The sequence below is a fragment of the Acinonyx jubatus genome, chromosome E2, assembly GCF_027475565.1.
Source record: "Acinonyx jubatus isolate Ajub_Pintada_27869175 chromosome E2, VMU_Ajub_asm_v1.0, whole genome shotgun sequence".
Classification (NCBI taxonomy): Eukaryota; Metazoa; Chordata; class Mammalia; order Carnivora; family Felidae; genus Acinonyx; species Acinonyx jubatus.
In genome coordinates this window covers 57,583,317-57,604,409 of record NC_069396.1, presented here as the reverse complement: position 1 = coordinate 57,604,409, position 21,093 = coordinate 57,583,317, and the positions used below count along the sequence as shown (strand labels likewise).

The 21,093-nt window shown below is 61.9% G+C and overlaps 4 protein-coding genes across 10 annotated transcripts; 3 read left to right on the top strand and 1 right to left on the bottom strand.

The window, feature by feature from the left end:
* Positions 1–62: 62 nt before the first annotated feature.
* On the bottom strand, positions 63–1,572 carry TMEM190 (transmembrane protein 190). The gene is made up of 5 exons (XM_015079031.3): positions 1,440–1,572; positions 1,311–1,346; positions 605–730; positions 433–517; positions 63–345 (listed from the first exon to the last, which is right to left on the bottom strand). The coding sequence occupies exons 1-5, from the start codon at positions 1,495–1,497 to the stop codon at positions 105–107; spliced, it is 546 nt and encodes a 181-aa protein (XP_014934517.2). The 5' UTR covers positions 1,498–1,572; the 3' UTR covers positions 63–104.
* A 158-nt stretch (positions 1,573–1,730) lies between these two features.
* Positions 1,731–9,967, top strand: IL11 (interleukin 11). Of its 3 annotated transcripts, XM_027037396.2 has the most exons (6): positions 1,731–1,828; positions 3,183–3,193; positions 8,146–8,318; positions 8,484–8,570; positions 8,704–8,865; positions 9,626–9,963. In XM_027037396.2, exons 1-6 carry the CDS (start codon positions 1,746–1,748, stop codon positions 9,794–9,796), a joined length of 687 nt encoding a protein of 228 aa, XP_026893197.1. In that variant the 5' UTR covers positions 1,731–1,745; the 3' UTR covers positions 9,797–9,963. The 3 variants fall into 3 exon arrangements, with proteins under 3 accessions (XP_026893197.1, XP_053066645.1, XP_053066646.1); XM_053210670.1 differs by lacking the exons at positions 1,731–1,828; positions 3,183–3,193 and adding an exon at positions 6,825–7,001 and having other exon boundaries at positions 9,626–9,952; XM_053210671.1 differs by lacking the exons at positions 1,731–1,828; positions 3,183–3,193 and adding an exon at positions 7,078–7,731 and having other exon boundaries at positions 9,626–9,967.
* A 1,781-nt stretch (positions 9,968–11,748) lies between these two features.
* Positions 11,749–18,872, top strand: GARIN5B (golgi associated RAB2 interactor family member 5B). 3 transcript variants are annotated; one of them, XM_053210596.1, is made up of 12 exons: positions 11,749–12,046; positions 12,269–12,423; positions 12,583–12,841; positions 13,234–13,258; positions 13,420–13,484; positions 13,579–13,682; positions 13,774–13,826; positions 13,911–13,987; positions 14,251–16,211; positions 16,728–16,848; positions 18,553–18,641; positions 18,734–18,775. In XM_053210596.1, exons 1-10 carry the CDS (start codon positions 11,897–11,899, stop codon positions 16,771–16,773), a joined length of 2,895 nt encoding a protein of 964 aa, XP_053066571.1. In that variant the 5' UTR covers positions 11,749–11,896; the 3' UTR covers positions 16,774–16,848; positions 18,553–18,641; positions 18,734–18,775. The 3 variants fall into 3 exon arrangements, with proteins under 3 accessions (XP_053066571.1, XP_053066572.1, XP_053066573.1); XM_053210597.1 differs by lacking the exon at positions 16,728–16,848 and having other exon boundaries at positions 18,734–18,872; XM_053210598.1 differs by lacking the exon at positions 18,734–18,775 and having other exon boundaries at positions 11,818–12,024; positions 18,553–18,627.
* A 213-nt stretch (positions 18,873–19,085) lies between these two features.
* Positions 19,086–20,607, top strand: LOC113593345 (cytochrome c oxidase subunit 6B2). Of its 3 annotated transcripts, none has more exons than XM_027037415.2 (4): positions 19,086–19,228; positions 19,343–19,472; positions 20,222–20,322; positions 20,445–20,607. In XM_027037415.2, exons 2-4 carry the CDS (start codon positions 19,361–19,363, stop codon positions 20,496–20,498), a joined length of 267 nt encoding a protein of 88 aa, XP_026893216.1. In that variant the 5' UTR covers positions 19,086–19,228; positions 19,343–19,360; the 3' UTR covers positions 20,499–20,607. The 3 variants fall into 3 exon arrangements, with proteins under 3 accessions (XP_026893216.1, XP_026893214.1, XP_026893215.1); XM_027037413.2 differs by having other exon boundaries at positions 20,174–20,322; XM_027037414.2 differs by having other exon boundaries at positions 19,146–19,228; positions 19,316–19,472; positions 20,174–20,322.
* Positions 20,608–21,093: the final 486 nt, after the last annotated feature.

The window sequence follows — 21,093 nt, the reverse complement described above, 5'->3', positions numbered from 1 at the left end:
TCCCTGCCCCAGAGCTCGACCATCTCCTGCTCCCATGATACTTAGAAAAGGTACCACAGGTCCATATGCTAGATCTGTATTGAGGGGTCCTGCCAGGAGTGCCCCTAATCATCATCCTCTCCCCCTTCCGTCTCTTCACCCCCTTCTGTCGTCCCTTCCCCTTCGGTGGCCCCTGATGTGTCCAGGTTCCCCTCCAGGGGAAGGGAGGCCCGCATGCTGCCCGCGGACCCCTTCTTGTCGCTCAGATTCCCCCGGTCCTTGGACAACAGAGACTCGGTCTTCGACAGGTCACATTTGCCCTTTAAGAAGCCTGGAAGGTTCAGCATATCCCGGCGCTTGGCCCACCTGGCGGGGAGGACGGACACTCAGCCTCGACCTTCCGCCTGCCCCTCGGGGGATGTGGGTCCCACCCCGAATCCCAGCCCCACTTGCCAGAACAGGCAGATGCTGCAGATCAGGAAGAGGAGGCCCCCACACGTCCAGCCCAGCGCCCACATGTGCTTCCTCCGCATCATCTCTGCACAGAGGAGGCAGCTTTGAAACCGGGGCGGGGGGAGGGGGGGGTCTCCGCCACAGCCCCAGGACCCTGCTGCCAGGCACTCACCGTCTGGGCGCTGGTGGTAGCAGACCCCGTCCCGGTAGCAGCATCGGAGACGCAGACAGAGATTGGGGTTTTCGATGGCCGCCTGGCCCCCACAGCTCTCCCGGTCCCACACATCTCCCTCACAGCCTTGGGACCAACCACACGTGTCAGCTATGCCACAGAGTCCGCCCAGAGCCTCAGAACACCGCAGTCCCAAAGGCAGGCTCTGGGATTGTCTGCCTGGTGCTTACTCTGCGGGACACAGGAGTCCTGCCCCCAGCGCCGCCTCCCTCAGACCCAGGAGTCCTGACCACCCCCCCCCCCCAGGCCCTCCTCCCTCAGACCCAGGAGTCCAGACCCTCAGCCCCTCTTCCCTCAGACCCAGGAGTCCAGACCCCAGCCCCTCCTCCCTCAGACCTAGGAGTCCTGCCCCCAGCCCCTCCTCCCTCAGACCCAGGAGTCCAGACCCCAGCCCCTCCTCCCTCAGACCTAGGAGTCCTGCCCCCAGCCCCTCCTCCCTCAGACCCAGGAGTCCAGACCCCTAGCCCTCCTCCCTCAGAACCAAGAGTCCTTCCCCCAGTCCCTCCTCCCTCAGACCCAGGAGTCCTGCTCCCAGCCCCTCCTCCCTCAGACTGGGGATCAGTCCCCCAGTCCCTACTCCCTTTAGACCCAGGAGTCTAGTCTGGCTCCCTGTCCTTGGAGGACCCGGGTTTCATCCACTGCTCACTCCATGGGTAGAAGAATCCCTGGATTCCATTCCCATCTGTGAAGGAAAATGGTTGGTGTTGGGGGCTGCGGTATGAAGGCTGAGGAGGCTCCCTGCTCAGCACTCTGACCCTGTCTTTGGCCCCCTCACCTACTGAGCCCTGCATCAGCAGGAAGAGGCTCAAAGCTGGGATCCCAGAGCCCACCATGTCGCCTCCCTAGACCCCTGGGGCCTCTGTGGGGACAGACCTTGAAGGCCATCACCCCAGCAACCAGCTGGGCCCCGCCCACTGCCCACCCAGCTTTCAAGGTTCTAAGTTCTGTTGCCAGGGAGCCCCCTTGACATGGGGAAGAAGGAAGAGGGGGTCACACTGGCCTGGTCGCGCCTGCTTGTTAAGAAGCTGCTTCCTTAGCAACCAGGTGGGAAGGGCCGTGGGGTGGGGGTGGGGGCCTGGGCATGAAATTGAGCCTCCGTGGCAGAAAGAGGAGGCAGTGGCGGTGTAAGACGTCTGCTCCCTGTGAACCAGGGGACTCCACGGGGTAGGGCCTGGGGGACCTTCCTGCCAGGGAATCCCTCCACTTAGTAACCTGATGCGATACCTGCCGGGCAGCTCATAGCCTGGGGTCTTCCCCCTAGCAACCAGGGGCAGGGGCCTGTGGCTCCCTGAGCCCCATTGTTAGGGAGGCCCCCCCAACAACGAGATGGCCTAGGAGGACAAGGGGAAAATGGGGGTTGGTCGGGGGGGGGGGCAGAGCACTTGCTCAGGAGTCCCCTTGTCCCAAAGGCACTCCGGGCCTCCCGGTGGAGAAAGTATGGGGCATGTGTAGGGGGCCTTAGGGATGTGAGGGCCCTGAGGCTGGCTTCTCCCTAGGCCTCAATCCACCTACAAATGGGGAAAGGAGTCCATGTGGAGGTCGTCAAGCTTCCCATTTGGTTCCCCTCAGTAAGGAGGAGGAGCCCAACTGGGGAGCTGGGTTGGGACTGTGATCCTTAGTTCTCTCAGGTGAACTTCCAGTCAGCTTTGCAGGGCAGTGAGGAGGGGCCTCCTGGGGCAGTTTAGCTTTGGGGCCTGGATTTCTGAGTCTGAGAGAGGAGGGGCTGGGGGGCAGGACTCCTGGGTCTGAGGGAGGAGGGGCTGGGGGCCTGGGTCTGAAGTAGGAAGGGCTGGGGGCCTGATTCCTGGGTCTGAGGGCGGAGGGGGCTGGGGGGTCAGGATTCCTGGATCTGAGGGAGGAGGGGCTGGGGGGCAGGACTCCTGGGTCTGAGGGAGGAAGGGTATGGGGGCCAGGACTCCAGGGTCTGAGGGAGGAGGGGCTGGGGGCCTGATTCCTGGGTCTGAGGGAGGAGGGGCTGGGGGCCTGATTCCTGGGTCTGAGGGAGGAGGAGTCTGGGGTCTGGACTCCAGGGTCTGAGGGAGGAGGGGGCTGGGAGCCTGGGCTCCTGGGTCTGAGGGAGGAGGGGCTGGGAGTCTAGTCTCCGAGGGAGGAGGGGCTAGGGGTCTGGACTCCTGGGTCTGAGGGAGGAAGAGTTGAGGGCCTGATCCTAGGTCTTAGGGAGGAGAGGCTGGGGGCCTGGACTCCTGGGTCTGAGAGAGGAGGGGGCTGGGGGTCTGGACTCCAGGGTCTGAGGGAGGAGGGGGCTGGGGGCCTGGGCTCCTGGGTCTGAGGGAGGAGGGGGCTGGGAGTCTGGACTCCTGGGTCTGAGGGAGGAGGGGCTGGGAGTCTGGACTCCTGGGTCTGACGGGGGAGGAGGAGGCCAGGACTCCTCTGAGGGCAACTGTCCAGAAGCCCAGATCCCATTTCTCTGGAAGCCCTGTGAGGCTGACCCCCTGCCCTGCGCATCTCCTGTAAACATCCTGGTGGGAGCTGAGTGGCCCTGGGCTGCCTCCGTCAGAGATGACACAGGTTAGAGGGGGCTCAGCAGGGGGCCGGGGGTGGGGGGTCATAGGGGTTGTGGAGCTGAGGCCAGCAGCTGATGACCATTTCCTGTGTCAACATCATCTGGACCCACTTCGCAATTCCCGGGATTCCTCAGGGATCAAGGAGGGGGTGGGGGGCGGGGCTGCCAGGGCCCTGGACCGCGGCTTGGGACTGGGGGGGCCCCCGCCGTCACGGCCCTCACCGCTAATGACAGGTTTGGGCTGCTTCTGCGGCCCGCCTGCCCCGTCACCCCCCAGAGGCCAGACAGGACCCCCCAGGGACAGACAGACGGACACACACAGCCTCGGACCTGCTGACCTCACACCAGCCAGCCCCGCCTCGCCCAGGGGGTCGGCACACGCAAGGACCCCCGGCTCCCTGCTAGTATCCCAGTGGTACCTTCCCCCAAGATTGTGACCCCCCCCACCAGAGCCTCACACACTGGGTCTCCCCTGATCTCTGAGTTTGTTTCTTCCTGTGTCCCTAGATCCCATTGTTTTACATCATTGTTTGTCACTCTGGGGGTTTGTGCTACAGTCTCTGTTCCCGCTTGTCCTTTCGTCTTGTCACCTCCCCAAGGCCTGCCTCTCAGTGTCTGCACCCCACCCCTTCCTTCTTACTGTCCTTGTAGTGGAAGTCGCTGGAGCACCCCTCACCCTGGGGAAGACCCAGGAGTCTGGAGAGTTCCCCCTGCCCTCGCCCTCCTGTCCTGCGCCCACCACATCTCCCTCAGCCTCCTGCAGCCGGGAAGGATGAAAGATGGGCAAACATGACCCCAGAGTCCTGGGTGATGGCCAAGGCGACACTGGGGGTGGGGCGGGCGGACTGGCCCCAGCCACGCACCACTGACCTAGCCCCAGACTCCTGACCTTTTCCGTAGCGTATTCTCCAAATTACAAAAGGCAACACCTTTTTCTCTACCTGGAAGCCAGGGTTTGGGGCCTGGACACTGGGCATAGGGTCTGAGGGAGGAGGGGCTGGGGGCCAGGACTCCTGGGTCTGAGGGAGGAGGAGATGGAGGTCTAGACTCCTGGATCTGAAGGAGGAGGGGCTGGGGGCCTGGACTCCTGGGTCTGAGGGAGGAGGAGATGGAGGTCTAGACTCCTGGGTCTGAGGGAGGAGGGGCTGGGGGCCTGGACTCCTGGGTCTGAGGGAGGAGGGGCTGGGGGCCTGGACTCCTGGGTCTGAGGGAGGAGGAGATGGAGGTCTAGACTCCTGGATCTGAAGGAGGAGGGGCTGGGGGCCTGGACTCCTGGGTCTGAGGGAGGAGGAGATGGAGGTCTAGACTCCTGGGTCTGAGGGAGGAGGGGCTGGGGGCCTGGACTCCTGGGTCTGAGGGAGGAGGGGCTGGGGGTCTAGACTCCTGGATCTGAAAGAGGAGGGGCTGGGGGCCTGGACTCCTGGGTCTGAGGGAGGAGGAGATGGAGGTCTAGACTCCTGGGTCTGAGGGAGGAGGGGCTGGGGGCCTGGACTCCTGGGTCTGAGGGAGGAGGGGCTGGGGGCCTGGACTCCTGGGTCTGAGGGAGGAGGAGATGGAGGTCTAGACTCCTGGATCTGAAGGAGGAGGGGCTGGGGGCCTGGACTCCTGGGTCTGAGGGAGGAGGAGATGGAGGTCTAGACTCCTGGATCTGAAGGAGGAGGGGCTGGGGGCCTGGACTCCTGGGTCTGAGGGAGGAGGGGCTGGGGGAAGGACTCCTGGGTCTGAGGGAGGAGGGACTGGGGGTCCAGACCCCTGGGTTGAAGAAGGGGGTCTGGTTCCCTGTAGGTGGAAGGGGCTGCCATTTCGAGATCCCTTTTGTTGCTCCCAGACTGGCCCCGGCCCAGTCCCTATCCCCTCAGGCCAGTCCATCCCCCAGGCTGGTGGCCTGAGTCACCTTGGCTGGCCCCGCCGGTCTGGGGGGGGGGCTACGTCAGTTCTCCCCTCACTGACGCAGCCTTGGGCCCCCCACGCTGACTCAGCCGGAAACAGGCCCCCTGAGGGGCGGAGACCCAGTGGTCAGAGGCCTGGGTCCCTGCGGGAACGGGGGCCGGGCAGGGCCCCTGGGGGGCCCTGGAAGGGGTGGCCATGACAGACCAAGGGAGAGAGAGCTCTTACCTGAGCCATGAGGTCATGTCCCACCATGGGGGGGCTGTGACCTCACCTCCCTGGGGAAGAGAGCCGTCGTCCCCCCCCTCCCATGGTGGGGGGTGGGAGGGGGAGAACTCTAGCCTCCATTCATCCCCAGAGCCCCCCCTGCCAGCTCAGCACAGGGCCTAGAGGGAGTCTGCTGGGGGGCCTTTGGAAAGCCTCGTCACTTTGTCTTTCCCTGTGGCTTCTGTCCTGGGTGGGGGGGGGGGTGGGGGGGAATGCTCCTGGGAATGGAGCTCTGGACCTGTTCCCTCACGGGCTCTGCCCAAGTGCCTGGCCCTCCTCCGGGTACCATGTCCACGCTGCCGTTCCCCCGTCTGTGTGCCTCTGCCCCTCTGGCGCCACTGCCTCTCCGCACCGCCATCTCTCTGCAGAGGTCCCCGTGCCCCGTCGCCAGCTCCTCTCCCTGGCTGAGCCACTCTCTCTGCAGTTCTGTAACCTTCCCTGCCTCCTCTGCTCACGCGACATCTCCACCCTCCTTCCTCTGGGTCTCCCCGCATGTGTTAATAAGAATCAAGAAAGAGAATGACAATGGTTCATATTTCCTGAGAGCTGACTGCGCGCTTTGCATGGGTGAAGTCATTCTTACCCCGGCGTTTGGGGGGTAGGATGGGTACTCGGTCACCCCCATTTCACGGGTGAGGAAACTGAGGCACAGAGGGGTACCGCACCTCCTTTCCGTCTCTGCTTCTCTCCCCACCTTCACATCCCTACCTGTCTCCTGGGGAAAGGCTCTGCCCCTCTCTGTCCTCAATGTTCAGCACCTCTGTCTCTCTGAGCACGTCTGTCCCCCTGCCTGTCTGCCTCTTGGGGCCTTTCAGCTCTGTCACCTGCTCCTCTGTTTTCTCTGTATCTCTTCTGCAACCTGCCTCCCCTCTATGACTGCAACTTTGTCCCTCTTCCTCCTGGGGTCTCTCTGCGACTGCAGTGTATCTCCTTAGTGTCTCCGTCTCTCTATCTCTGCCTTTCAGAGGATCTATCTCTGCCCCAATGTCCCCATCTCTCCAAGTGTCTCTGTCTCCTTGCTTGGGTCTCCAAACTCCGTCCCCTTCTCTTTCTCCATTCCTCGTCCCACGGGGTCGCTCTGCCTCCCCATCCTGCGTCTTGTGGCCCCATCCCCAGCTCTCCGTGTCCCTCAGTGCCAGTCCTGGTCCCGTGGACCCCTGCCCGCTGCCCGCAGCCGGGCCCCAGCCCTGTGCGCCGTGTGTGTCTGCCCCTGCGGCGGCCGGCCGAGGAGGTGGAGGGAGGGGACGCCAATGACCTCACCAGCCCCTCTCCGACCACCCCCCCCCTTTCTCTTTTCAACTTTTCCAACTTTTCCTTCCGTGCCCTCCTCTGAGCAAGGCAGCGTGAGCCCTGCGAGGCAGCCGGCTCCGTCTGAATGGAAAAGGCAGGCAGGGAGGGTGAGTCAGGATGTGTCAGGCCGCCCTCCCCTGCCGCCTGCCCCCCGCCCGCCCGCCCTGGCCCCCTATATAACCCCCCAGGCGTCCACACTCCCTCACTGCCACGGCCCTCGCTGCTCACACGCACATGCCTCCCCTCCCCAGGCCGAGGCCCAGCTGACCCCCAGGGCTCCCCCCCCCGGCAGCGGACAGGGAAGGGTTAAAGGCCCCCAGCTCCCTGCCCCCTGCCCTGGGGAATCCCTGCCCTGTGGGGACATGAACAGTAAGTTGGTTCAAGTTCATAGGGTTGGGGGGGGGGGGGACAGGAAGGGAGGAGGGAGGGACCGCGGCGAGGAGGGTGGGGAGCAGACAGACACAGCGGAATCGGACAGAGAGAGACAGAGGAGAGCGAGGGAGCCGTGGGGAGGCAGAGACGGAGGACAGGAAAGGAGATTCAGAGAAAGCAGCAGGAGGCCGGGAGCAGAGACGGGCAGAGACAGGAGGACGGATTTGAGACGCGGAGACAGGGCAGCGCGAGAGACATGAAGACATACAGACAGAGACAGACAAATGCCGGGAGGTGACCCCCAAGAGCGCGGGACGCCCTGGGAGTCGGCAGACACCCGGGCATCCCGACAGAAGGGCTCCGGGAGGGAAACTGAGGCAGAGAGCCCGAGGAGGTGAGCGCAAGTCCCGAACGCCGACCACCCAGGCAGGGGGAGGAGAGAAAGAGAGACAGTGGTGCAGACAGGAACGGGAGAGCCAGACAGATGCGGACCGACGGACAGACAGCAGCCGGGGAGGGCCCGGGGGGCGGGCTGGGGGTGTGATGCGGGAGCGGGGCGGCCCGGGGGGCGCTGATTGGCTGGCGGGCGCGGGGGTGGGCGGGGCGGCTGGGGGATGGGCTGCCGGAGAACCAGCGGGCCGGAGCCCCCGGGGAGCGCGCCGCCGCCGGGTCCCTGTCCGCCTCCCGCGTCCCCGCTGCGCCCCCGTCTCTGCGTCCCTCCGCCCAGGTGTGCCCCGGGGGCATCCCCGGCACCACGGCCCGGCCTTCCGCGGTCCCCCTGGGCAGGGGTCTGGGCCTCCGGGTTCCTGTCCCGGTCTCCTTGCCCCGCTCTCAGTCCGGCTCGGGCTCCCGAGGCCCGGGGAGGGGGCAGGTCCTGGCCTGTGCCTCCCCCCTCATGCCCCGCCCCGGGGCCCAGATTCCGGCGTCCGGGGGCGGACGGGAGACGCCCGGCCCGTCTACCCGCCCCGGGCCGCGTCTGCTCCGACGGGCGGGGCAGCCAGAGCGGGAGAGGGAGAGGGCAGCCCGCCCCGGGCCTGCGACCTGCCCTGGGCGCGCCACCCCGGGACTCGGGACCCCCAGTCCCTCCTCCCCCGGACCCACCAGTCCGGTCTGAGCTCTCTCTGCCTTCTCCCGCCCCCAGGTGTTTGCTGCCTGGTCCTGGTCGCTCTGAGCCTGTGGCCGGATAGAGCTGCTGCCCCGGGGCCACCGCCGGGCCCCCCACGGGCCTCCCCAGACCCTCGGGCCGAGCTGGACAGCGCCGTCCTCCTGACCCGCTCTCTCCTGGCGGACACTCGACAGCTTGCTGCTCAGCTGGTGGGAGAGCCTGCCGGGGGCTGGGCTGGAACAGGGACCCGGAGTGTGGAGGGCTTCTGGGCTCGCAGGGAAACAGCGGGAGGGGGGAGTCTGGGGCCTGTTTGCAGGATGGGGGGACCCTTGGAGCTGGGCAGGGTCCCCCTCAAGGCTTCTTTTTCCCCACAGAGAGACAAATTTCCAGCCGACGGAGACCACAACCTGGACTCTCTTCCCACCTTGGCCATGAGTGCAGGGGCGCTGGGAGCCCTACAGGTAAGGGGAGGGGAAGGGGAAGAGGGGGCAGAGGTGAGAGCTGGGCGGTGGCCAGGGTGCAAGGGGGGGGGCTGGGGGCCAGAGCAGGCGTGTGGCAGGTGTTCCGTGATGCCCCCCATGCCCTGCCTCCTAGCTCCCAGGTGTGCTGACGCGGCTGCGGGCAGACCTGTTCTCCTACCTGCGGCACGTGCAGTGGCTGCGGCGGGCGGGCGGCCCTTCCTTGCGGACCCTGGAGCCGGAGCTGGGTGCCCTGCAGGCCCGGCTGGACAGACTGCTGCGCCGGCTGCAGCTCCTGGTACGACCTTGCAGCTCCCAGGCCCCATACCTAGACTTGAAATCTGAGACCCTGGGACCCCAGACTCCAGGCCTGCTCGGAGACCCCCAGCCCCCTTGAGTTCCCAGACCCTGACCCAAAGCCAGCCTGGAGACCCTGACTCTGCAAACTCCAGACCTCAAGAGGCTAGATCCTGAGATCTCGGATGAGACGACCCCAGATCCTGAGCTCTGAGTCTCTAAGACCTCAGATGCTGGTTGTGAGACCTTAAGACCCCCAAACCCTGACCGCCAAAACCTGAGACCCAAGAACCTGAGATCAGAAAACTTTAGTTGCCCGTTCCTAGGCCTGACCACAAAGACCCTGGACCTCAAATTCCAGCTCCCAGTTCTGAGACCCCAGCCCTCACCCACGAGTCCCTGAGCTTGGATCCTAGAGGCCCCACATGTAAGACACCAGCCCCAAGATCTTGGACCTGACCCCAGACTTGAGCCTACAGCCCCCAGCGCTCACCTAGCATCAGGATCCCAGCCCTGACTCTATAGACTTCACCCCTCAATCCCCTGAGCTTGGCTCTCTCCAGCTTTGAGACCTCCACCTTTTGGCCCCAGCCTCCACTTTCTGAACCCAACATGTTGAGAACTCCCCACCCAGAAACCCTACCCTGCAGGTTAAAGACCCTCTGGAAACATGCAGCCTGGACTCCCAGGTTCCAAACGGCCCTTCCCGGGACCCCCACTGCACCCCCACCCATTGCTAACCTTCTGTCTTCTCCCAACAGATGTCCCGCCTGGCCTTACCCCAAGCACCCCCAGACCCACCAGCTCCCCCACTGGCCCCCCCAGCCTCCGCCTGGGGAGGCATCAGGGCAGCCCATGCCATTCTTGGGGGGTTGCACCTGACCCTTGACTGGGCCGTGCGGGGCTTGCTGCTGCTGAAGACTCGGTTGTGACCAGCTACACAGAACCGCCAACATCCTTCGATGCCACATCTTATTTATTTATTTATTTGGGGACTAGGGGCATGGAGGTCAGGAGATACCCCCCTCTTCTTCTCCCCCTAATTAGAGACGGTCCCTTCAGGAGACCTGGGCAGAAGAGGGGGGGACATCTGTGCCTTATTTATACTTATTTATTTAAGGGTGTGGGTGGGAGGTGGGTGGGCTTGGGGACCAAAGGGTGAGGGAACTGGAGTCCTGGATTCTTGAATCTCTAAGACGTCTGGCCACAGTGTTTCCCTGTTCCCCACGCCTCTGGGCCTAGGCAGGAGCATATATTATTTATTAAACAATTACTTTTCATGTTGGGGTGGGGAGGGAAGGGAAAAGAGGCCTGGGTTTTTGTACAAAATGCAAGAAACTTTTGTACGATACAGAAGGGGGAATTAAATTTGTCATACACATCCACTTAGAGGTGATTTCTCTGAGGGCTGGGGGCTGCCTCCCTCTACTCCAGGGACCCTTAGTGGGCAGGACAGCAGAGGGGAGATGGTTGGTCCTCCAGGGCAGGGTCTGAGCCTCATCTGGTGCACAGCACTTCATAGACTCTCAATAAATATTTAATAGAAGGTTCCAGAAGGTCATCCAGTGCTCTACAGTGCTTGTACATGACAAGGCTGCAAGTTCGAGGTCATTCATTATGGCAGTTCGCAACAGCAAATTGGAAGCAACCTAGATGTTCAACAGTGAGGGATGGTTTAATAAATGACACCCATCTGTGTGATGGAATACTATTAGCCATAAAGGGGGGATGATACAGAGGCGGCTTTAAGACATAGAGAAAGCAGGCTACTAACCACTGCACGATTCCCACTTTGCTTCTCTGGATGGATGGATGGATGGGTGGATGGATATATAGATTTTTTAAGAAGTCCTAGAACACAGGGCACCTGGCTGGCTCAGTCAGTAGAGCATGTGACTCTTGATCTCTGGGCTGTGAGTTCAAGTGCCGCGTTGGGCATAGAGCTTACTTTAAAATAATAATTAAAAAAAAAAAAAAAACCTCCTAGAAGAAAATACACCAAAATGTTGACCATGGTCCCCTCAGGGTGGAAGGCAGGGTGGGATTATGGGTGCTTTCATTATTTGTGCTTGTCCGAATTACTCAGAGTTTCTACAGTGACCGTGTGTTTTGCATGACCCATTAAAAAAAAAAAATGATACACACTTTTTAGAAGGACGGAATGCCAGCCAACCCCTTCCCCCAAAATAAGACCTCAGAAGGAGTCAGGAATGACTGCTCACTGAGTGTGTGCTCTGGGCCATGTCTTAAGTGTGGGGTTTTACTTACATGATCCCCTGAATGCTCCATCATGCCCCACTTTCCATATGAGAGAAAGTGAGGCTGGCGGGGGAGGGGACATGGTGTTCAAGGTCACACCTTGAAAGGGACCACTGTGTTTCTGCCAGAGGTCCAGCTCCTTCCAAAGCCCGTGCCCCTTTCTTTATAACCAATGTTCAGCAATCTGTTCAGCAATCACTGCCACAGACACAAATCGGTTATATATGGGGAAACTGAGGCTCAGTGGGGGGTATGAGTCTTCCTCAAGGTCTCTGAAAGGGGTCAGTGGTGAGTTGGGGCCATGCTCGGGCCTCCCTTCTTAAGTGGGAAACTCTTTGGTTAATTATCCATTTATAATGTCCAAGACAGATCCTGCCGGGGGCCCTGAGTTTTCAGTAGCTTTGGGTCTGCAGTCGGGGCTTCTGATTCACAGACTCCAGCCCTTGAGACTCTAGGCCACATCCCAGGAGGAGAAGGGAGTCCACGCCCCCCCCCCCCCCAGAGAGTTCCCAGAAAGAGTCCTACAAGTGTCTGATGAGGTCACAAAGGCCCCCCCCCCAAGGCTCCTCCCCCAAGCCAGGGCTGACCACCCTCCACTGCAGGGCCATGGCCAAGCCCTGGGGAAGCCCCACCCTCTGGGACCCCTGAGCTGTGGCACCTGCCAAGCCTAAAGGGCCAGGGCGGGTGGGCTGGGGGACACTGGGCAGGCCAAGCGCCCAGGTGCCGGGTCCCTGACTCTGTGTCTGGCGTGACCCACCTTTTCTGCAGCCGCCATGAACCGGCTTCAGAACATCAGGCGCATGGAGCCATTCCAGGGACCCTCAAAATGGGTCCCCACACTAGGCGAGCTGCAGAAGACCCTCCAGAGGGGAGAGTACCTGCCCCTCCGCCCGCTGCCCATGTTCGAGAGTAACTTTGTCCAGGTCCCCAGCTTCCTGCACCCTGGGGGCGGAGAGGGGCAGGAAGGGATTGAGACACCACCCCCCCCCCGACCCCCGCCCCGGACTGGGGGGTTCGAACCCAGGCAGGCACTGACTAGGCAGCCGCGGGGGCGGGGAGGCTCAGGTGGTAGGGGGCTTGGGCTGGGGGTGCCAGAGGAGCATTGGAGAAAGGAGTGGTCCCAGCCCCTCTCCCTGGCCCCCCAGGTGACCAATCGAGGGGCCCCCGTGTACGTGCACCACAGAACCAACCGTGTGACCATGGGTGTGGCCGCCTCCCAGCCTGGCCTGGTGTTGCCAGACATCCTGCTGATCGCTCAGCCCCCGGAGGGCAGGGAGTGCGCCAGCCTCGTCCTCACCAGGTGCCTCCATCCCCCCCCCCCCCCCCCCCCCGCTCCCCGGGCCTGCCCTATCCCCCCCTCGACCATGTCCCTCTCCCGCCTCTCCCCCCATCCCCCACCCCCACCCCCCCGCCCTGCCCCATCCTCTGCTCCACCATGTCTGTCTCCTGCCTCCCCCAGGATGCTCCCGCTGGACCTGACCCGCCTCTACGTGCATGACCTGTCCTCCTGGCGCCTGAAACTGCGCCTGGCCACGGGCCGCTGCTACTACCTGGAGCTGGATGCCCCCGGCAACGAGGCCGGCTTCCTGTTTGACCGCTGGATCCGGCTCATCAATCTGCTCCAGGAGCCCGCCACCACCTGGCTCCCCAGGACCCCGCATGGGCCCGCCAGGGACCCGGCCAGCGTCAAACCTCCTGCCTCCACCTGGCGCCTCCAGGTGGGCAGTGCCCCCCACAGACCCTGGGAGCAGCTGTGGTTTTGGATTTCAGAGCCGGAACCAACAGCTGAAATCCAGAACCCCAAGAAATGAGGCTGGGGGTCAGGACTCCTGGGTCTGAGGGAGGAGGGGCTGGAGGTCAGGACTCCTGGGTCTGAGGGAGGAGGGGCTGAGGGCCTGGACTCCTGGGTCTGAGGGAGGAGGCCCGCATTCCAGGATCTGAGGGAGGAGGTGGCTGGTGGCCTAGATTCCAGGGTTTGCAGGAGCAGAGGGCAGGACCCCTGGGTCCTGGCATGGGGACGGGTTGGGGTCCTGGAGTCCTGAGCTGGGTAGGTAATGGGGACGTGGAAACCAGGAGGAGGAACCCGTCCTGACCCCCTCCCCGTCCACAGGACCAGCCCCAGTCCGGACGTTCGGGTGAGCAGCCTCCTTGTCCTCAGACCCTTCCCTACTTGTCAGCCTCTCCTGTCCCAGGCGTGGCCACACCTACCAGCCCTTGAGCTTTCCCCCCTCCCCTGCCTGAGCCTCACGTCCTCTCTGTCGGGGACCCTGACTGGAGGTCCTCCCCTCCTCTGCAGTCATGACTGTGGAGCCCAACTTTCCTTACAAGATGCTGACACTTCAGAAACAGAGGAAGGCCAGGGTGAGCAGGTTGGGCAGGCCGGGCTGGGGAGGGGCCGGGCTGGGGGCCCCGCGCCTCCTGACTGCCCGCCCGCCGTCCCTCCTCCCACCGCCAGACCCTCAAGCGCAAATTCAAGTCTCAGGCCGTGGGCGACTCTGTGCCTCTCATCTGGTCACAGCAGGAGCACGCTGAGCCCAGAAAGAAATCTGCAGAAAAGAAGTAGGCTTGGGGTCTTGCTGCCCGCGGGAGGCCGAAGGGCGAGGACCCCGGTGTGGAGGTCACCAGAGTCACCCCACATTGCCCCCTACAGGTTCCAACGAAACCTCCACCCTGACACATCTCAGACCCAAATCCAGGTTACCGGTGAGCACACCTCGCCCTCCCTGTGTGGACCCCCAACGTTCTGGCCCTTCCCCCGAGAGCTCACACTGCCTTCTTCCCGCCCAGAGAAGCCCAGCATCACCATCCGCACCGTTTTCAGCATCGTCTCCAACACCATCAACCACACACAGTCCTCTTCCAAGGCAGCTATTTCCTGGGGGCCCACTCCTGGTCTGAGGGAGGAGGGGCCGGGAGTCAGGACTCCCTCATCTGAGGGAGGAGGGGCTGGGGGTCTGGACTCCTGGGTCTGAGGGAGGAGGGGCTGGGGGCCTGGGCTCCTGGGTCTGAGGGAGGAGGGGCTGGGGGTCTGGACTCCCGGGTCTGAGGGAGGAGGGCCCTGTGTCCTGGGCTCTGGGAGCCTCCCCTGGCCCTGACCATTCTTCCCCTCTTCTCTGTCCACCTACAGTGTTGCTCTTCTGACTCAGACACGGCCACAGTCCTGGGCGGTTTAATTGAGACCCCCATCCGCTGTGCCTCCGCAGACACCCCTGATGTTTCCTTGCTGGAATCCTATGATCCCTTCAACACGTACCTGTGGCAGCAGGACATTGAAAACCTGATGGACCCCGATACCAGCACCTTGTCCTCGTCCTCCTTCTCCCCAGCCACCTACCCTCCCCGCTTCTCCCTCCCAGCCGCTTACTCCTCCTCCCACAGGCGCAACGAAAAGGCCCAGGCTCTGGGATCCGGGCAGAGGCAGCGGCCTCCACCCTCTCAGAAGACCGCAGCTGCCTGCGTCGCCGCTTGGAAGGTTCCATTCCTCCGTGACCAGTCCAAGAGGGTCTCAGCAATGCATGATCCATCCCGGAAGATGTCGACTGCACCCGGCCCACCCCGGGGGGCCCCAGTGGTACCCGCTGTTACCCAGAAGACCCCAACAGTACATGGCCCCCCTTGGAAGGCCCCACCTGTATCGGTTACTTCCCGGAAGGCCGCAGCCAGTCCTGGCCCGGCCCGGAAGGCCCCACCTGTATCGCCTACTTCCTGGAAGGCTGTATCTTCCTCTGTCCCAGGAAGGAAATCCGTGTTCCTACCTGCCCCATCCCAGAAGGCTCTGACGTCACCTACTCAACAGCAGATGACACCGGACGCTGCCACTTTGGGCACGTTGCCCACGGGAGGTCCTAGAGGGCGCGTGCTCGAGAGAAGCCAGCATGAGGGGACGCCAGGACCACTGATGTTTGTGGGCACCCAGGAGATGGACCTGATAGAGACAAGGACCCAGAAAACATCCCAGGACCTGCCTTTTACCACCACCAAGAAGGAGTCGGAGGAGGTCGTGCTCACTAAAGCCCTGAAGATCACCCTGGATGGCTTGAAGGGCAGGGGCAAGTTGGAGGACAAGGTCCACAGAAAGAAGGAGGAGATATCCCTGGACAAGCCTGGCTTAACCTCCCAGATGGTGGGGCAACAGCAGAAGTGGCTCAAGACCCAGGAGGTGGTCATCCAGGGACCCCTGGAGGAGCAAAGCAGGCCGTTCTCGGTGGAGGGGCTCACCCTTGCCAAGCTGATGATCATGGCCAACTCCAAGGAACCGCCCCTGAGGCCAGCAACAGTCAATCCGTCCTCCTGGCTCTCGAACCCCCCGATGCCTGACATGTCAACAGTCAGTCCCAGTGAGGTGCCCTTGCTGCAGGGGACACCAGAGGTGGTTGGAGAGCAGTCCCTGTTTGGCACCTGGGTGAAGGAGAGAATGCATCCGTGGGCTGAAGGGAGCATGTATCACTGGGTAGAGGCACAGCCCCAGGTTCCAAAAGAGGCTTCCGAAGTGCCTGGCCTCCCCAGGCATGAGGCCAGCAGCCTGATGATGGACAATGTCTCCCCAGATCCCATCAGTCTGCCTGCATCAAGGTGGGAGGAGGTACCCCTGTGGCCCATCTCACTGACCCCCATCTCAGAGATGAAGGCCAGTGTGTTCCAGCAGCCAAAGAGAGCATCTCTTGAGCCCGAGGGGCAGTCAGACCAGCTCGAGGGGAGGTCAGACCAGCTCAAGAAGACTCCAGACCAGCTGGAGGGGAGGTCAGACCAGCTCAAGAAGACTCCAGACCAGCTTGAGGGGATGCCAGACCAGCTTGAGGGGATATCAGACCAGCTCCAGAGGATGCCAGACCAGTTTGAGGGGATGCCAGACCAGTTTGAGGGGATATCAGACCAGCTCAAGGGGATGCCAGACCAGCTTGAGAGGATAGACCAGCTCAAGAGGATGTCAGACCAGCTCGAGGGGATGTCAGACCAGAGTCCCCTGGCCATAACAAAGTTGTCCTCTGATGTCATCTTACCCACGCTCGTAGAAAATGAGAATATGATGGACATGGCCCCCGAGGTGGAGGACATAGAGGAACCGGGTGCTTACAGTCCTTCAGCCAGGTATTTGGGGTGACAGCTGACACGTTCTGTCAACTCCATTAGCTGCAAGATAAAAAGAGGATCATTCCCTTTTTTCACTTTTACTCACGGACTCCAAATATAGAGAGTGTTGACTTGTGCTAGGCATTGTTCTAAGCACTAGAGATATGGCATTGAGCAATTTGGGGAGGATATGCTCCTGTCATCTTGTGTGTAGAGCCCAGGGATGCTGTTCAATGTCCTACAATGCACAGGATGGCCCACCACAGCAGAGAATGATCCAGAGAAAATATCAGTAGTGCTGAAGTTAGGAGTCCTGACAATTAAAAGCTAAGTCAATTATATTGCACGCTATAAGGTGATAGCTCCATGGGAAAAGAGCAGGAGAGGGGGGACTAGGGATGAAGATAGGCAGCCTCCTGTATTGGACTGGTTGGTCCAGGAGGGCTTCAGTGAGTTGATGTCATTTGTGTAAAGGCCCGAAGGAGGGGAAGAAGGAAGCCATGCACACATCTGGTGAAAGTATGTTCCCTGCAGAAGAAACAGCCACTGCAAAGGCCCTGAGGCATGTGTGTGTGTGTGATACGTTGGACCAAGAGTGAGTTCCAAGGGACCCCAAGAGTAGGAAATGAAGTCAGAAGAAGTCACGCAAGTGGTGGTAATCACGTGGGACCTTGCAGGCCATTTCAAGGGCTTTGGCTTTGATGCTGAGTGAGCTGGGGGATTTGGGGCAGAATGGCTGGAACTGGTGTATATTTGAAAAGGCTCTCTCTGGACAAAGCATAGAGAAGGTAAGGGGGCAAGGATGGAATCTGGGAGAATAGGGAGGAGGCAGTTGCAACGATTCAGGCATGAGACAAGAAGGGAGGTGCTGGAGGTGTGAGAAAGAGGCAGGATGGTTGAGCCAACAGATTGGCTCATGGATTGGACATGGCCATGTGGTGTCAAGGGCAAATGTAGGGTCTGGGGTCTGAGACACTGGGGAGACGGAGAGGCTGTGAATGCAGCAGGTGGCAGGGAGGGGATCAGGATCATCTAAGATCCCTGGTGAAGAAGTGGGGCAGGTAGCTGGATATATGAATTGGGAGTGATGGGAAATCATTGGCACATGGATAGTTACCACAAGCCAAGAGACTGGAGGAGGTCACCAGCCAGTGAGTGTCGACAAAGAGGGTGCAAAGTGTTTAGAAAAGGGGAAACCAGGGGCGCCTGGGTGGCTCAGTCAGTTAAGCGTCTGACTTTGGCTCAGGTCATGATCTCATGGTTCGTGAGTTCGAGCCCCGCGTCGGGCTCTGTGCTGATGGCTCAGAGCCTGGGGCCTGCTTCAGAATCTGTGTCTCCCTCTCTCTCTATCCCTCCCCGACTAGCGCTCTGTTTCTCCCTGTCTCTCAAAAATAAATAAATGTAAAACATTTTTTTTAAAAAAAGAAAAGGGGAAACCATAGTGAGAGTTGGCAGAATGGCGACAGCCTGGGTGTCAGGGGCAGCTGCGTGTAATGCTGCAGTTAGGTGAAGGAATACGGGACGGAGGCAGGAGCCCTGGGCTTACCAGCAAGGATTTTATTATTTGTTGCATGGTGGGAACAAAGACCCGAATGGGGCAGGCCGACGGGAGCACAGAAAGCAGGGGATCACTTGCCGCAACCCTTGAAAACATGATGCTCAGTGAAAGGAACCAGATGCAGAAGGCCTCATCGTGTGTGATTCCATTTGTGGGAAACTTGCAGACCAGGCAAATAAATCCAAGCAGAATGGTGGTTGCTAGGAGCTGGGAGGAATGGGAGGAATGGGGAGGGATGACTTATTGGGAACAGGGGTCTCCTTTTGGGGTGATGAAATGTTCTGCAGCTAAGTGGAGGTGGTGGTTGTACCGCACTGTGGATGTAATTAGTGTCGCCGAACTGTGCACTTTCAAACGGTTGCAACGGTAAATTTTATGTGATGTGTATTTCCCCGCTATATACCTACCTACCCACCCACCCACGTACACGTACTTTCCTATGAACGTGCATATATGCAAAGAGGGGACGCAGAGAGGAGGGGTCCAGCAGCTTTTTTCCAAGTAGTTTGCTGGAAGGGGAGGAGGGACATGGCAAGAAGTAGCTGGTGTAGGAAGTGAGCACGAGAGCGCTGAAGAGGAGAGAGAGATTAGCATTTGCGTGTTGGTGTGAAGGATCCACAGGCAGGCTCCCCCGCAACTAGGCAGGAGGGAGAGAAACTTGGGAGGGACAGCAGGGACAGGAAGACACTGGTGGGGACCCTTATTCCAGCTCACGCTTCATTTTAGCAGGGATTTACTGAGCCCTCACTATGCTCTTCCTGTGATCTCCAAGACCCCCTCTGGCTTTCTCTCTCTCCGCAGCATACAGAGTTCCCAGAGCCTTCATTAGCGGGATTCGGGGGGAGTCAATCTCGATCGCCAAAGTGTCCAAAGGAGCCCAGCGTGACCAGGTAGCCAGAGACCCTGCGGACCCGCCTTAGCCCTGGTACTGAAGTCCGGCGGCTCGGACACCACCCTTACTCTTTCCTCCTCTTCCCCACAGGCCCCCAGGGTGCTGTGCACCTGTACCGTAAGAAGCAGGGTGCTGAAAAGCCCGGGCGGGGGGATGCTCCCTCTAGGGTAGAGACCAGAGCTATCTATACGTTTATATATCGGGGGGGGGGGGGGGCGGGGGGCGGGGGAGAGCCCGCGGAGCGGCCCAGCTTCGCAGAGATTAAAAGCCTGAGTCGGAGACTCGGCAAAAATCGTGACTGGGTGCCAGTGTGTGCGCGCGGGGTGGCGTCGGGCTGGAGGTGGGAGGCGGCGGGGGGTGGGGGGGCTGGTCCACGCAGACCCTGCCTGGCGGCCCAGAGCATCCCCTGCAGCGCAGCGGCTCCCATTGGCTGGGGTTCCAGGGGCCCCAGCCAATCCTGCCAGGAGTCGTGGTTTTCCTGGGCTGGGACCCCCCCCCCCCCCCCCGCCGACACTCAGAAGCGAGGGGCACCGCCGGATGGAGCCACAAGCACAGCTGACCCAGTGACACGTTGACATCAGTCTGGTGAGGGCAGGGCGGGTGGGATCAGGGACTGGGCTTTGGGGTGGGGGCCAGGAACTGGGTGCGGGTCTGAGCGAGAGGCGCCTTCAGGCCCCACGGAGCCCCCTGCCACTGCAGTAGCTGCCGCCTCCCTGGATGTTGGATATTGAGTTCCAGAAGTCCCCCAAGGGGAAATGGACAACACCACCCTTCGACCCGCGCTTCCCCAACCAGAACCAGACCCGCAACTGCTACCAGAACTTCCTGGGTGAGACCTTGCGGGCCAGGTTAGGGGGAGGGAGACAGAAGAGGCGGGAAGGGTCCGCTCCACCTGAAGACAGGGAGAGGGTCCCGGACCGGCCTTGGTGGCGGTGACCGTTGGGGTGGGAGGGGAGGGGGGGCCATGGTCGGAAGGGGCGGGGCCTCGCCGGGGAGTGGGCGGGGCCTATCTGGAGGGGCCCGGGCCGAGGGTGCGATGGGCGGGGCCTGGCCGGGAGAGGGTGGAACCTGCTCTGGAGGGGCGGGTACCAAATCCTGCAGGGGCGGGGCGAGGGAGGAATAAGCGGGGCCTATCCAGCGTGGGCGGGGCTTTGTCTGGAGGGGAGGAGACCCTGTCCTGGAGGGTGGGATCGAGTCTTGGAGGGGAGGGGCGAGAGAGAGATAGGCGGGGCCTATCCGGTGTGGGGCGGGACCGAGGCTTGGAGGGCCGAGGCAAGGGAGGGATAGGAGGGGCCTACCCAGCAGGGGCGGGGCCTGTCCGGGACGGGGCATGACCTGGTCTAGGGGCCAGGACTGGGCCTGGAGGGGGCGGGGCCTGGCCTGGAGGGGCGGGACCGAGTCCTGGAGGGGCTGGGCATGGCCTGGAGGGGGTGGACCGACCGTGGAGAGGCGGGGCCTGACTGGGAGTGGGCGGGTCCTGCCCTGGAGGGCTGGGGGCCAAGTCCTGGAGGGGCGGGGCCTGGTCTGCAGGGACTGGGACAGAGGCAACCCCGCGGCCCGCTCCGCCCCACCCCTCAGACTACCACCGCTGCGTCAAGAGAATGAACCGCCGTGGGAAAAGCACGCAGCCCTGCGAGTATTACTTCCGCGTGTTCCACTCGCTGTGCCCCAAGAGCTGGGTGAGCAGGGGACCGAGGGGGCGTCGACAGCCGGCCGGGCGAGACCGGACCGGGCGAGGGTGGAGGGTCCCGCGGAGCTGAACAAGCGCCCGCCGCCTCCCCTCCCGCCCGCCTCTCCCCAGGTGCAGCGCTGGACCGAGCAGATCCAGAGAGGGACCTTCGCAGGCAAAATCTGACGGCCTGAGTGCGGACGCCCCGAAGGATCAGCGCGCTGACACCCTCCACCCCCCACCGTCCTCGAGTCTCCCCGAGACTAAGCCACACATAAAGCTATGTTGCTGCTGACGTTTCTTATTATCTGGCGTGGGGGCTGGAGAAGACCTTTGTCTGTGGCCTGCAGCTAACACTACCGGTTCTGATGGAGGAGGGGCAGGGGAGGATTCTGCTCCGTCGGGCTGCCATGGAGGGAGGGTAGGCAGGTGTCTAGGGCGGCAGCAACCAAGCCCCGTCCGCCCTTGCCCCACTGCCTCCAGCAGCAGCCGCCACCAGCCCGGGGTCCTCTCTGGATCTCTGGATGACCACGCGCGCCCACCAGAGTGCCCCTGACTGTCCATCCCCACACTTAGTCGCCCTCCGTCTCCTCCCTCAGGAGCCTCTTCCTCTCTGACCTGAACGCCTCCCCCACCTCCTTCCATTCCCAAGTTCTGGGGTGGGGGGGAGTCTACTGTGCACACCCTCCCCCCACCCCCCGCCAGCGCTGACCCCAACCCTCCCTCCCCTGCTCTGGACCCTTTCTTCACCACTCTCCGTCACTTCCGTGCCCCTGTTTGA